This window comes from Pteropus alecto, unplaced genomic scaffold, assembly GCF_000325575.1.
Source record: "Pteropus alecto unplaced genomic scaffold, ASM32557v1 scaffold78, whole genome shotgun sequence".
In the NCBI taxonomy this organism is placed as follows: Eukaryota; Metazoa; Chordata; class Mammalia; order Chiroptera; family Pteropodidae; genus Pteropus; species Pteropus alecto.
Window position 1 is genome coordinate 14,170,776 of NW_006443124.1, and position 14,396 is coordinate 14,185,171.

General features: G+C 35.7%; 1 protein-coding gene across 9 annotated transcripts in view; it reads right to left on the reverse strand.

The window, feature by feature from the left end:
- Nucleotides 1–14,396, reverse strand: part of UIMC1 (ubiquitin interaction motif containing 1) — a 109,441-nt gene that overhangs the window by 27,816 nt on the left and 67,229 nt on the right. For 6 of the 9 annotated variants that reach the window (XM_015598043.2, XM_015598044.1, XM_015598042.2 and 3 more), the window contains 6 exons: nucleotides 14,208–14,297; nucleotides 13,686–13,791; nucleotides 12,629–13,368; nucleotides 6,836–6,900; nucleotides 4,814–4,890; nucleotides 1,077–1,180 (listed from right to left, as the gene is read on the reverse strand). In XM_015598043.2, the coding sequence (XP_015453529.1) occupies nucleotides 1,077–1,180; nucleotides 4,814–4,890; nucleotides 6,836–6,900; nucleotides 12,629–13,368; nucleotides 13,686–13,791; nucleotides 14,208–14,297 (1,182 nt within the window). The remainder of the gene's footprint in view (nucleotides 1–1,076; nucleotides 1,181–4,813; nucleotides 4,891–6,835; nucleotides 6,901–12,628; nucleotides 13,369–13,685; nucleotides 13,792–14,207; nucleotides 14,298–14,396) is intronic. The other 3 variants (XM_025040676.1, XM_025040675.1, XM_025040677.1) reach the window with 3 other exon arrangements.

Below are 14,396 nucleotides of genomic sequence, written 5' to 3' on the forward strand. Positions count from 1 at the left end.
CTCTTTCCCCATCCCCATTTGGAAGGTTCTGGCCCCTCCCAAGGAAAAGGACCTGAGGCCACTGGACCTGGGGCCATTTCAACATTTATCTAGCAGGGTCTGTCCTCAGTCACTCTGCTGCAGGGAGTGTCATCATCTTTTCAACCACCACTGGTATCAGGGAATCTTGGTCTGTCAGTTGTGACAGATCAGGTTCCAGGGAACCAAGCAGTGCACATGATTCGTGAAAGCAGAATTCCTATCCAGTTACCTGCTGCGCAGAAACTAGGGAAGGGACCTAACTTCTACTGTTAAAGCTGTTTTCAAAAAACCTAGAGTATAAAAAGGAATAAGAGATGTAGCCCTTTAAGGTACTCAGGATAAAATAGTATTTACAAAGGTAACCAAAATCTTTATTTCCACAAAAACATTAGTTTAATTCTCAGACTGCTTTACACAACAACAGATTTTAAAGACTTTAAATTCATTAAATGAATTCTTGATAATTAAATGTTTTCAGTCTCAATATAAAAAATATACACTGAGAACCTTACCCAGATGTATGACCTTGTATCAATCAGCTTTATGGTTAATGTCAGATATGTGAAGTCAGGAAAGGTAATACTGCAAATAGACATTTGCTTATTTTATCACAGTCATGTTCTGACTCTGCATTTCTGATCATGTCTAGGGCTGATATTTCTCTCATAATATAGTGATGATTTCCAAGACACTTCATCTCTGCTATTTCAGTATATAATAGAAAATACTCCAGACTTTAGACAAATCAGTGTTCAAATTCTAGTTCTACCATTATTAGCAGTTTGAATTTGAACAAATTACTTAAATATCCTAAGCTTCCATTTCCCCATCAAAAATAAAAATAATAAAGTATATTAAAGTACTCAAGAAATGGTAACTACTGCTATTTTTAGAAACAATGCTGAACTGATCTTAACTATAAGAATCTCTGACAGGATAAGTATTCCAAAAGCTACAATGCTCTGCCACCTAAATCTTTTTAGCCAAGGTCAATGTAGCATCAGAGGACTAGCAGTAGAAAGAAAACACTGAAAAAAATTATAGAGAATATTCACCTCTTCATCTGCCATTATAATTCTTACTTCATCCAGGGTCTCTCTGCTACCTGGAGAGACTTCTCTTTCAAGGTCAAAAGTTTCAGGGGAACTTAGCTGTGTCTCTGTAATTAAAAAATTGAAATCTCATTAACTTTCATTTTGTATTTTCATAGTTAATTTTCCTAAATTTACTATGTCCCCTAAAGCTTAAGGTATACTAATATTGTGGTGGCAAGACAGATCTAGCTTGTTTCTTCTTTAAAGCTTTGTAAGGCATAATATACGTACAACAGAATTCACCGATTTTCAGTATATAATTCGATGTTTTGACAAATATATACAATTTATACATGGTATCATTTATACCATGTAATTACCACCACAATCAAGATATAAAACATTTCCAGCATCCCAAAAAGTTCTCCCTTTCTAGGACCCCAAAAGTGTACCCTCCCATTTGGCTCTTTGCAATGACCAATCTACTATACATTCCTATAGTTTTGCCTTTTCTAAAATGTCATACAGTATGTCATCTTTTGTGTCTTCTTTCATTTAGGATAATGTGTTTGAGAAGCATCCATGTTGTTACATTTATCAGTAGTTCATCCCTTCTGACTGCTAAGTAGTATTCCATTGTATGGATATATCGCAGTTTATTTATCCATTCATCAGTTTGGCTTCTTTACATCATACTTGTGGTTTTAAAGTATATTTACTTTGACAGAAAACAAAAATCTGTCAATGTTAGTTCTAAGGTTAAAGGGATGATTAGAGACAAACACTTGAAGCAGAAGTAGAAAATATACTCCCAACAAAGATAATATATTCTTTAAGCAGCATCTATTCATTCGATAGTACCTGAACAAGTATTTATTCAACAACAAGTTCCAGGCAATGTGAAGCTACTAGCAACATGGAGATATAATATGGGGTCCCTCACAGTCTCACAGGTCCAGGGGTCAGCATACTATATAGCTCGTGGGCCAAATCCAGCAAGCTGCCTGTTTTTGTTAATAAATTTTTATTGAAACACATCCATACTCATTCTTCTTTACATTGTCTAAGGTTTTTTGTTTGTTTGTTTGTTTTCCTCTAAAATGGCAGAGTTGAATGGTTTTAACAGAGACTGTATGGCCCACGAAGCCTAAATATTTACTATCTAGTCTTTTATAGAAAAACTTTGCCAATCTCTGGTCTAGACCTCTACCTCTTAATATAATAAAAGAAGAGTAACTATATTTCAAAGAAGGACAATAAATCTGGAAAAGAAATTTATCTCAGGACACATAGCCAGTAAGCTTTCTGTTATCTACACCATACATCTAACTGGTACTTCTGTGCTTCACACATACAATGGCCGGCCAATGTTGGGCACATAAAGTACCCATAAGATATTGAGGTATCTTCTCAAATATCAAATAAAAATTAAATACATTTCTAGTGTTAACTATGTTTTAATAAATCTTTAATTTTTTGAAAATTGAATACACAATGATTTTACCACCTTCTTGGAAAAAGGATTACAGTGCATAAACTTCAAAACCTTCTTTGTCAAGTTTCCCTGAGAGAGATTATTAAAAAAGATATTCGGTCTATTAAAAAATAATAGCCACTCACTGCTTGCACTACTGTAATAATAAGTCTTTAATTAAGCTTTACTGTGAATGGCTGAAATATTCAACTATAAAGACACTGTAAGAGGGCATTAGTTTCTTAGAAATAAACAATGCTAGTATCATGCACAATATGGGCATAAGGCTATAATTCTGCTTTTTTCGACAAGTCAATAACTCTAAAAAGATGTTATAATTTTGCATATCAGACTCCTGGAACTGTCAGAAACATGTAAAATGAAACAAGTAAGATGAACTACTGCATTCAATCTGTGTTTCAACTATTTAGAATAAAATTTTTGGACAATTTAGATGCATAGCTTCTAAATTATATTTTTAGAAGAATTACATAGAGACTCAGGAGTCCAGCTCCATGGAGGAGTTACACTTTTGTAGCAAAATGGAAACCTTTTGCAATCTCTCTTAGAAGTGGTTTATGTCAGCAAATAGTTGGACTTAATTTAATTAGCAAGCTAATGACAGCAAGTCATGATCATAAAAGTTATCTAAACACAGTCATGAAGCATTTGCTTTTTCCTCTCTCATTAACTAGGGCTTTCAAGATTATTGTTATTTATAGGTTCTTCCTGCATAAGATCCGAGGGTGACATCATATGCCATCATCCTAAACAGACTGAGTGACTTCCAAGCAGGATGGTATAAATCAGCAGTCCCAGACAGAGAGCGGGTAGAGCTTTCTTTTCACAAAGATGGCACAGCATTCCTGACTGCTCCTGCCGAAACTGGAGCACTTGATAGTTGGGTCTCTCAGGTATCCAAATACATTTCAAATGAATTAAGAAACCACTTTCAATAAAAACCAACATAGTTAAACTTTAAAAATAAGGAAGACCATTATGACATGCTGCCAAAAGTTTTAAAATATTTGCAGCCCTTCATAATTTTCTTATTTTGGTTTCTTTCAAGTTTTTCCCCACAGAAATTCAAACTTAGTTTATATGAGTCTTTCGGACCCTAACAGGTTATATGAGACCAAAGGGAAAACTAGATATAACTTATAGTAACGTCTGTACAACATCTGCTGCTCAAAGAGTTTAAACATTAATAGGAAGTCCTTCAATCTCACATGAATGAGGTTACTGAAATATAATAGGCCCTACTTTTAAGAAAAGCCAAAAAGAAAATACAAGCTAGAACAAATTCCTTAGAAAGTAGTGGCTCATATCACAAAATAATTCTTCGTAGTATACAGTGATTCAACTCAAGAGTTCTCTTGAATAGTGGGTATCTTTGTTCACTTAAAATTATTTGTTTATCAAAATCTATTCATATGCATCTTTGAATGAACAGCTATTGTACCTAAAGAAAGGTACGTCTTTTCATCTCTACGATTAAGAAAACACAAAGTACAGTACTTAACCAGGTTAAGTGTCTGAGTTAAAATATAAGTCAATGACAGACCTGTGCACAATATTCAATTTCTTGATTCCCTATTTAGCGATCCCCAACCCTTTTGGCACCAGGGACTGGTGCTCCTATGAGAATCTAATGCCTGATGATCTGAGGTGAAGCTGAGGCTGTGATGCTAGCGCTGGGGAGCGACTGCAAATATAGATGAAGCTTCACTTGCTTGCCTACCTCTCACCTCCTGCTGTGAGACCTGGTTCTTAACAAGTCACACACTGGTACCAGTCCACAGCCCAGGGGTTGGGACCCCTTCCTTTGTAATATTCTGTGAATGGCAATGTGAAACAAACTAGTAAAAGCTCTTGAGAAAAGCATGCTAAATGACAGGCATGTGAAGACAGCCCAACTTTGAGAATCCATAAACCAAAATATAAAATTATCTTGGCTCTGAATGTACAATTAAATGCTATTCCTGATGCTTTTGCTGCATAACTGATGAAGCTGGTAAACAGACAGACAAAAGAGCCAAGTTAATTTCAAAACCTCAAATATCTCTAAGAGAAAAGATTGAAAATCAGAGCCAATAACAATTTTAAAAAAGCATGTATATGCATATGTGTATACATATGTATGTATGTGAAGATATACACACACACATATCGATCATGCATAAATCCCCTGGGAGTAGGTTGAAAAAGTCATAAAAATTAATATGCACAAAAAGGTAGACAGCGAGGGATCAGAAATGCTGTAAAATCACAGTGAGGTGCTTACCGGGACACACAGTGATTTCCTCTGCAGAATCCTCTGACATAAGGACTGAGCTTCTCTTATTGGTCAAAGCAGTAATGCTGAAAAAGAACCAAACCCCAAGTGAATTCCCAGTAAAATAAACCAGAACACAGGACCAAAAGCAATAAGTTGTTCACAGAGCCACAGGTAATCTGATACCTTCTGTCCAATACTATAAAAGCACAACAAGGAAACAAAGAATCAGTAGTAAAAACTCCAGGCCAGAAATAGACGAAATAAACATGCTTACAACTTTGGTTCCAGTGAAATCATTCAATGAAAAGAACCCCTTTCTGGAGTCTTCATAAAGGAAGGCTGAGGGTAAGAACTATCTATGAATACCACAGAAGACAAAAACTCCACTCTGATACAAGGATGTCAAAGGTGTTTTATAGTCTCTATCTCAGCCTTCTGAATGAAGGCTAGAGATTTGTAAACTCATAACAGAAGATATGGTGATTCTCCTGACAACACATTAGCTTTTCCTGCACCTTGCAGCTAAATTTCCTCTTTATCTCAAGATGTGGCTTTCGAAGCAACAAAAATAAGATACAATTCCAAACCGCCTACAGCAAAAATCTGTGCACACAATGGCTCCCCTCATCCGACCTTCTGGTTTACCCTGCCTGTTCATGGAGTACAGTCTCTTCCTGACACAGGAACATGTGACTGAGAGATCTGAGCATCCAAGCTAACCCCCTCATGCTTCATAGAGCTTTACGATTAGTTTGATCAAGTATGCAAGAGGACGCAAATCCTCACATCAACCAAGAACTATAGAGAGGAAGAAATACCCACCGATTCATGATAAATAACTAAATCCTGATAGGAAACCACAAGTGATTTCTCTCTCTAAATAAAACATCTCATAGCATTTGTTATAAACTCAAGCCAGACATAGTTTACTTTGCAGGTAACATTAGGGCTCTATTCAAAGGGTCCATCATGAAACAATTTGCTGACATTTATAAAATGGGCTAATCAATCTGAAGTCAAACCACATTGCCTGCAATTCCAACTCTCTCCTGGTGACAAAGTGTATAATCATTTATTAAAACCTACATCTGCTCTGCACAAGGCTCATTACAACAAAGCAGAGAGGCCTGCAGGAAGCGGAAGGTCTAGTCCAGTTAAAACCACTTCCAAAACTGTCTTAACAACAAGAAAATCAAACCAAAGCCATATTTTTAAATTCAGGAAGAAATACTTAGTACTATTAACTTAACAAAAAGCCTAAGAACACCAACTAAATTACAGCAAATGGCAATCAGACCTCAATTTCCATATGGGAGATGAAGGTCACTCGACATAAGATTAAGCTCTTGAGTAATCCCCAAAGATCAACTATTGGATAAAGTAATTAGAAGCCTGATCCAGTTAATAGTACAGTTTGTAACCAATCAACTACTATATATTGTTAAACTGAGAATACCTAAGAAGTAAACCCATCAATCAACGATCCAGATTGAGGAAGTAATGCAAATACAACCATTTAAAAGGAAGATGTGATACAATCGGATTAAAAGTGGCATAGGACAGGGTTCTGTGTGGCCTGAATAATATGAAGGCTTCAAAGAGGAGGTTAAGTCTTAAGAGCAGACTTATAAAATGTATATGGTTTGGATATGTATATAAAATAAACGAGCAGAGGGAACAAAGGGGATAGGAGAACTAGAAGGACCATAAAAAAAAATCAGTCTAGAGTCTTCAAACAGGCATAGGACCCTAACATAGTTAGAGAGTAGCTTGATGTAACCACTTTCCAGGAACAGTGTAAAAGGGATTTGTGACAAGAAAAACCAAGATTTCTTCTACTTAAATATTCTGGGCTTCTATGAGATGCATATATGAGAACTGGGCGATAATGATTTCTCCTAGTCTGTGTTTATAAAAGAGCTTAAAAATCCCTGGCAAACTGTCTCCATACAGTTTCATTCATGTGGTTCATCTCTCTTATTCTGGCACCAGAGAAGAATTGAGACCTGTAACAACATATAATCTTACCTTTGTGAGACAGGTACAGAGTTTCCTTCTTCAAAAGTTTCTTCAACAAATAGCCCTTGGGAAGACTGCAAAGAAATACGTAACATTCTAAATATGCAGGCAAAGATGAACTAAAGTTTCTCTTCTTTTTAAAAAAATTAATTGTTCAACATTATCATCAGCAAGTAGCAATAAGAATAAAACACAACATTAAGTCAGTAAGTTTCAATAAAAAAAGAGCATATCCTGTGGAGTGAGAAGACTGAGATTTAAATCACAGATGAATCACCTATGAACTCTGTAATCTTGGGTAAGTCACATCTGAATGTTTCGTCTTAAAATGAGTATTAACAATTGCCTCACAGAATGTTATTGTGAGAATTAAACGAGATATGAGATACGCTTTGTAAAACTCAACAGCACTTTGCCTGAAATATTAATTGGTGAGTCAAATGAATTATGATTTCAGAAAAGCAGTTATAAAGCTTTTGTTGTGGAAGGAGAAAATATAAAGTCCAGTTTTCAATGGAAATACTGAGTTGGGAAAAACACTCCATGACTTTCTCTAGGCACAACCAAGTTATAACATAGAACATCCTAAAGGGAAAGTTATAAAAACTCCTTTTGCTACAAATCTGCCACTATGATTTGAGGCAAAAACTATTAAATTATTCTAGAAATGAGGAAATGATTTTAGTATCTGGCTACAGGAACATCTTTTAAGAAATGTAGCAAATAGGAACTGAATAAGGAAAAGATTATTTTCTGTGATTAATGGTAGAGCTGGTCCAAATGTCAACTCATTAAATGTAGGTGCACAAAGGAACTCAGAAAAAGCAGCTACTGCTGACACAGGTGGACTTCTGAGTAAGTGCCTGGGCTGTGAGGTTTCTTCCAATAGAAAAGCTTACTGACTGAAGTCTACAGGGTCTCCTAACAGGATATAAATAACCTCAAAAAGTCAGGCATCTCTCTACCACTCAGGTAAATGATGAAATATACTAAAAACCAGGAAGCCCTTCAATCAAAGGGATGATAAAACTGTACAATGATCAAGAATGTAGCCATTATAAAAAATAGAGTTGAATAAAACCGTCCAAAGAAATAAAATACAACAGCAATAAATACTTCATCTATTTGTTTGAACTCAAGTAGTGACAAAACTTTCATTCCTAAAAGCACAAAAAAAAAAAGTAAATACTGACATCTAGTGTCTATTTAATAGAATTTTACCTCCTTAGAATGACTTGCTGACTAAGCCTTGGGCTTCAGAAGTAATCAGGACACTAAGTTTTAAGATACCTCCACCTCTATCTTAGGCTAAAAGCATGTCTCTATCTTTCCCAAAGTTTAAAAAAAATAATAAGTATACACCTATTAATCCCAGGCTCATGCTAATCACTTACATGCATTATCTCCTTTAATCCTCACAAGAAACTTTTGAGGCAAAAACTATTAAATTATTTTAGAAATGAGGAAAGTAAAACTCTTGACAGGTTAAATAATTTGCTGAAAATCAGAGTTGTTGAATAGTGGAACTGGGATCTGACTCCAAAATCCATGCTCTAACTGCTACTGTTAGGTTGTTTACTCAAATGATCTTCCCAACCACTTCAATGTATCCCAAGAACGTCTGTCTTCATTTCAATAAATCATTTTTAATTTTTAAACTTAAACCTCAAGCATACTAGGAATGTAACCTGAAGGAAACTGTGGCCAAATCAAGACAAAACACTCTGTCTAAAGAAATAATGTTAATACAAAAAGAATAGTTTGCAAAAAATTTAAAAAGAAAAACCAAAGATCCAGAATCAAGCAGTGTCTTCAATATCATGGCCTAGGAAGTTAAGGTGAACAGACACATCATCTGGTCACTACAGAAATGTCTTCTGTTGTCAAGCACTGGTAGCTTATCAAGTCTTCCCACAGACTGAATCATCCCTTAAAATTTCTATTTTCTGATTACTATTTCAGCCTTCCATATACCTCACTCTAGAAGGAGTTACAGTAAATGGTGGACCTGAGTACTAGGGTCACAGAAAACATCTCTCTTCCATAATAAATTAATAAACTGTCATTTGGTGTACATGTCAGCTTGAAGTTTGGTTAGTCAAAGTCAGTTCTCACACCCCTACACAATTTGGTCATTTCTGGGAAACAAATTCCAGTATCTGAACTGAAAAATTAAGGATCAGACACTGAAGTAGTGACCATATAGATATACTATCCCTCTATCTTCCTGCTGTATGGTCATCAAGATGACCTTTCCATCTGCACTGACAACTTCTCTATTATCTCGCTAATGCCAGAAAGCAGTTTTTGTCTAGTTCTAAAGCTTTTATAACCTTCATATAGACTAAGCAATTTTCCCCAGGGTGAATGTTTTTCTGAGTCCCTATTTCTGGGACTGTCTTGCTATCTCAATACAACCAAGTCTCAAATGTGGGCAGCTCCAGCAAAGCCAAAATCAATATAAAATGTTTAATAAAACATAACTTCTACCCACAGTTCCTGAAAGCAAAAGATCAAGAGGTGAAATTACAATCATTAACACCTTCATTATTTGCCTATAAAATTATTAAGTTTGTCTGTTTTTTAAAGATACTATTCTGTGTTAGCAAGGATGCAATGAAGTAGGCATTCTTATACACTGCTGGAAGGAAGGAATAAAATTTGAGCAACCTTTCTGAAAAGCAATCTGGCAATAAATAGCAGGTCTTTTTATAATGTTCATAACTCTTGTAACCAAGAATTTTTCTGGTTCCCTATTCTTAAGGACACTACTCCTAAATAAAGTTTTATTTAGAAAGATGTTTATAACAACCAAAAATATCCAGCCATAAAAAAATAGTTAAAATATTTAAGGTAAACTCATAGGCCAGGACATTAGGTAGTCATTAAAAATGAAATCTATAAATAATTTTAACATTATAAGAAAATGTTTATAAAATGTTAACTTTAAAATGCAAAAATATAAAAATATCACCTAAAGCATACAAAAAAAAGGTATAGAAAAAAATGAAGGAACATATCACTGGATGGTATGACTGTGGATGCTTACAACTTGATTCTTCAAACTTTTCAGTATTTTTCAATAGTTCTAAGTGATATCTAAAATTAATTTTAATGACTACACTGGATACTTACTAGGTTGTTGTCCAGGTCTCCTTTAACTGAGGACCGCCCCTCACCCCTCCCACTGCATTATACCAGTAGGCTCATTGCCATTTGTACAATTTGACACATACCTCCTTCAGGCCATAGCCAACAGGGCCAGTAAGGGCTATTAACCCCAAATGGGCCATAAGTCCTTTCCCAGAAATTTGAAATTGGAACTAGAAGAGAGTAAATCTCCTGTAACCTGTATTCAGTGTTTTCTACCTACCACATGAAACAGAGAAGCAAAGGAAGACAGTATGTAGGAAGAAAAATGAAGCAGATACAATACAGCGTTGAGATACAGAAAAATTACAGATGGCTTTCTAGACCCAGTACCTTCTCCAGGCTTGGTTACCGTCCTGTTCTAGAATTTATGAGGCACTCTGTTTCCTTATGATAAAGTCCTCTTTTTAATTAACCTAGCTTGATTTGGTTTGTTGTAGCCAAACAGTAGCAATTAATAATACTATTTGCAGTATTTGGTGGCCTGTCCATGAAGTAAGAAAACTTCAAAGCAGCCAGCCACTAGGTTCTGACCATGTCTAAGCTATTCCAAAGGCACTGCTTTCAAACCTTGGAACCTGACACAAGTGTATGCTCTGGAACTCAACCCTGGTATCTTTCAGGCTAACAACATGAATTACAGTAAGTCATGTGTTCACTCTGTGGAGTTAATTTATACTTTTAAGGGGAAGCATCTCTAAATTGCAAAGAACTAAGAAACAACACATGTTATCACAAGCGTAACTTAACTTTCCTTTGGAAAAGAGGCAAGTCTCTAGAATTGTTAAGAAAACTGCTTTCTCATCCATCTAACAATCTTTCCATAATGTGGATGAAGAAGGATCCTAGGGAAGAAGATCCCCATAGGAATGCTGAATGACTAACCTCCTGGTCCCCAAGAGCGAACTACCATTTACTGAGTGTCCTAAGTATTATACTAGGCATTTTATATAATTTACTTTAATCATAAAACTATTCAAAAATTATGACTTTCTATTTTACAGATGTAAAAACTGAGACTCAGAGGTTAAATGGCTTGCTCAAAAGTACAGTTACAAAAACAAAAAAGTCAAAATTCCAACTCCAAATTCATGCTTTCTATACTATGCTATGAAATTTCTCATGGCTACCATTTCTTGAATCTTTATCATAGACAGAACAGGATAACACCAAAATAAAGCCAAAAATTGAGAATCCTATAACAGAAATAGTATAGTCATAAAACAAAATATTCTTTATATTTATAAAGAGTTTGAAATGTGATTGCTTTTTTAGTATTCAGAGAAAAATTGAATATAAGCTTTTATATATAATATAAACTAGGTATGTCAGAAAAAGACTAAAAAAGCAACCTAAATGTCCCCAAACAAGGGACTGTTTTCAGTAAATTACAAAAAATCACAAGCAAAATTGGAAATCAACCATTATGTGGGAGAAAAAATAAACTGGAAAATTATCTGTACTTCCTATCACAAAGGACCCCTTTCCCTAATACACAAAGATTCCCTAATACCCAAAGAATGCCTACAAACTAAGGAAAAAAGTGTTTAAAAAGAAAAATGCACATAATATCTAAACACAGAAAAGGAAATACAAATGAGTCTCAACTACACACATAATAAGAAATATGCAAATTAAGACTGCATTTGAGATAATACTTTTCATCTCTCAGATTAGCAGAGATCAAGAGGTCCTGATAATACTTTATTGGTATGGGTATGGGGAAGCTTGGACTTACACATTGCAGTGAGTATAAATTTATACCACCTCATTGGAAGGCAATTTGACAATGGCTAACAAAACTGAAAATGCATATATACTTTGATCCATCAATTACATCTACGACAAATTATTCTACAAACATCTCCCATGTGAATGAAACATCTTCTATATAAGAATAATCACTGCAGTAGTGTAATAGTAAAATATTGGAAATAACCTAAATATCCACCAATAGAAGCAATGGATAAAATAAACTCAGAGTGTCTTCCAAAAAAAAAAAGAAATTATTAATATTGTGTTATGTAATGATCTCATAGAGTTACTAAATGAAAAAAGCAAGGTACAGAATAATGTGTAGAGTATGTTGAGATCTATGTAAAAGAAGTTGCTTGCACTACATAAAATATCTTGGAATGATACACTAGAAACTAGCAATAAAGGTTGACTCCAGGGATTGGAACTGGTTAGCTGGGGAGTGGGATAGGAGACAGACTTTGTATCTTTTTGAGTTTTGAGCCATGTGAACATTATTATACATTCAGAAACTTTTTAGAAAAATTTTAAAACAAAAAATTAATCATGGCACATCTATATGATATAGAATGTTTTTAAGGATAGTTAATAAATAGGAAAAGATCTAAGGCAAACTATTAAGCAGGGGAAAGGAACAAAGCTTAAACAGAAGAGTCTTCATTTTGTTAAAAGATTAAAAAGAAAAAAATATTTTTATATGCATAGAAATGATTGTTTCTTGGTGCTGAGATTATGGATAATTTTTTCTTCTTTACACTCCTGTACTTTCCTAATTTTCTATAGTGAGCATGTGTTGTTAAAAATAAGGGGAGAAAGACGACAAAAAGAACAAATAGCTAAAATTTTTGTTTAATCTGTGAATAAATCATCCTTAATCACAGCATCACTGGCCCTTACCTGACCATGACTGGTTGTTGGTTCTTCCTCCAACAAAAGTTTCTCTTTCAAGCTTTTAATTGGGCTTTCTTGGAAATCCTTGATTTTTGAGTGCCAGACAGATGCCCTAGACTCCTGCCTCTCCTCCTCTTTGTCTTCATCTCCCATATCTTCTGAGATGCCTTCATTTTTTTCACTAGCCTGATCTCCTTGGCCACATTCATTCTGGATCAGAGAAGGAGGTCTAGGTAACACTGGTTCCCCAAACCCTTTTTTCTTAAAGAGCTGCCTTTGAGCCATTTTCAGGCTCTTTTGATAAACCTCCAACTGGCAGAGAATGACCTTGGTATATTGGTTAGGGTCCACTCCGGCAGGGCAGAATGGAATACCCCAGAAGTAGTGCACAGTGCCCCCACTGTCCTGGAGACCTTTGGCATCTACTGAGGTAGGCAAACCGTGCCTAGATGTGTCCCCCCTACCCTGGGCAGCTTCGTGAAAAACACAACCCCTCCCAGTACTTTCCTGTGGCTTCCCACACTGTGTGTGCTCAGCCAAGTGGCCAGTACATCTGTCAAAACATTTAACGTTCTCATTCTCAAACACTGGCTGGCTTGACTGGTCCCAGCTTCCTGAGCTGCCAGAGACCGGCTCCTCTTCAGTGTTTTCAGTGTGGTCCCAAGGCTCCTCTCTTTCCTCAGCCTCGTTTCCCTGACTGATATATGAGCCTTTAAACAGTGATGGAGGTACCAGCTGCCATGTGCCTGTAGGTATTTGAGAAAAAGTAGGGCTAAGGACAAACTGTATTTTTATTAAGAGGGCTTGGTAAGTTCTCACTTACCAAGAATTATATAATGTGGGTAAAAAAGAAAAGGCTCTTCTTTGGGTTTAACCAAATGTTGGCTTTTCCTTGGAGATAAAAGTATCCTAGATATTAGTGAGATCTCAACTACTTTTTGATTATATCTCTTTAATACCACCAAAGGGATTTTGGGAATTTCTATATATCTATTCTTAGCATGAGATCCCTGTGATATGGTTATACTTGATGAGTGCAAGGAGTCAGAACAGGGAGACATGCCTTCAGTGGTCCCAGAGTCTGTGGTTTTCTCTTGGTGGGACTGTGAAGATGGTCCAGTGGACAGAGGTCGAGATCTGGTAGCAGAAGCATCAGAAGGCCGGCAACTCTGAAACAAGTGATCCCACACCAGACCAGGTTTATTATTAAAATAACTATACATGAAGGGTCACAGGAAGGACAAAAAGGAAAGGCCACTGTCCCTGAGAGATTCTCCTCTTTAAAATGTAGATGCTCTACTCAAATGAATTCCACAATGTGTACTGAATGCCTACTATGTGCAAAGTGCTGTACTAGATCACTATACTAAACCCTTTTCTAACATAGAGAAGTAGATGGCATAAACAGCTCAGGACCTGCAACTGACAAATATCTTTCACATTTAAAACAACTTTAATTACACATATTCGAATCACAATTTAACATTATTTGAAAAAAATTTAAACTACCCATTCTTTCTCTCCAAAACCCACCTCTGATTCTCATTCCCTTTGCTCTCCCCATAAAACCGGGGAGGGTAAGCACCTTATCTTGCCCCTTTTGGTTTCTTGGTAATGGTAACTCTTTCCAGAAGCTGCCAACTACAATGTCTCTCTTAAGCCATGGACTGAAAACCTGTAAGGTGGAAGAAAACTCTTTCATATAGAATTAACAAAAACATTTCAAATTGGGTTCACCAACAATTCAACATGGGCTCTGAAAATTATTATGGGA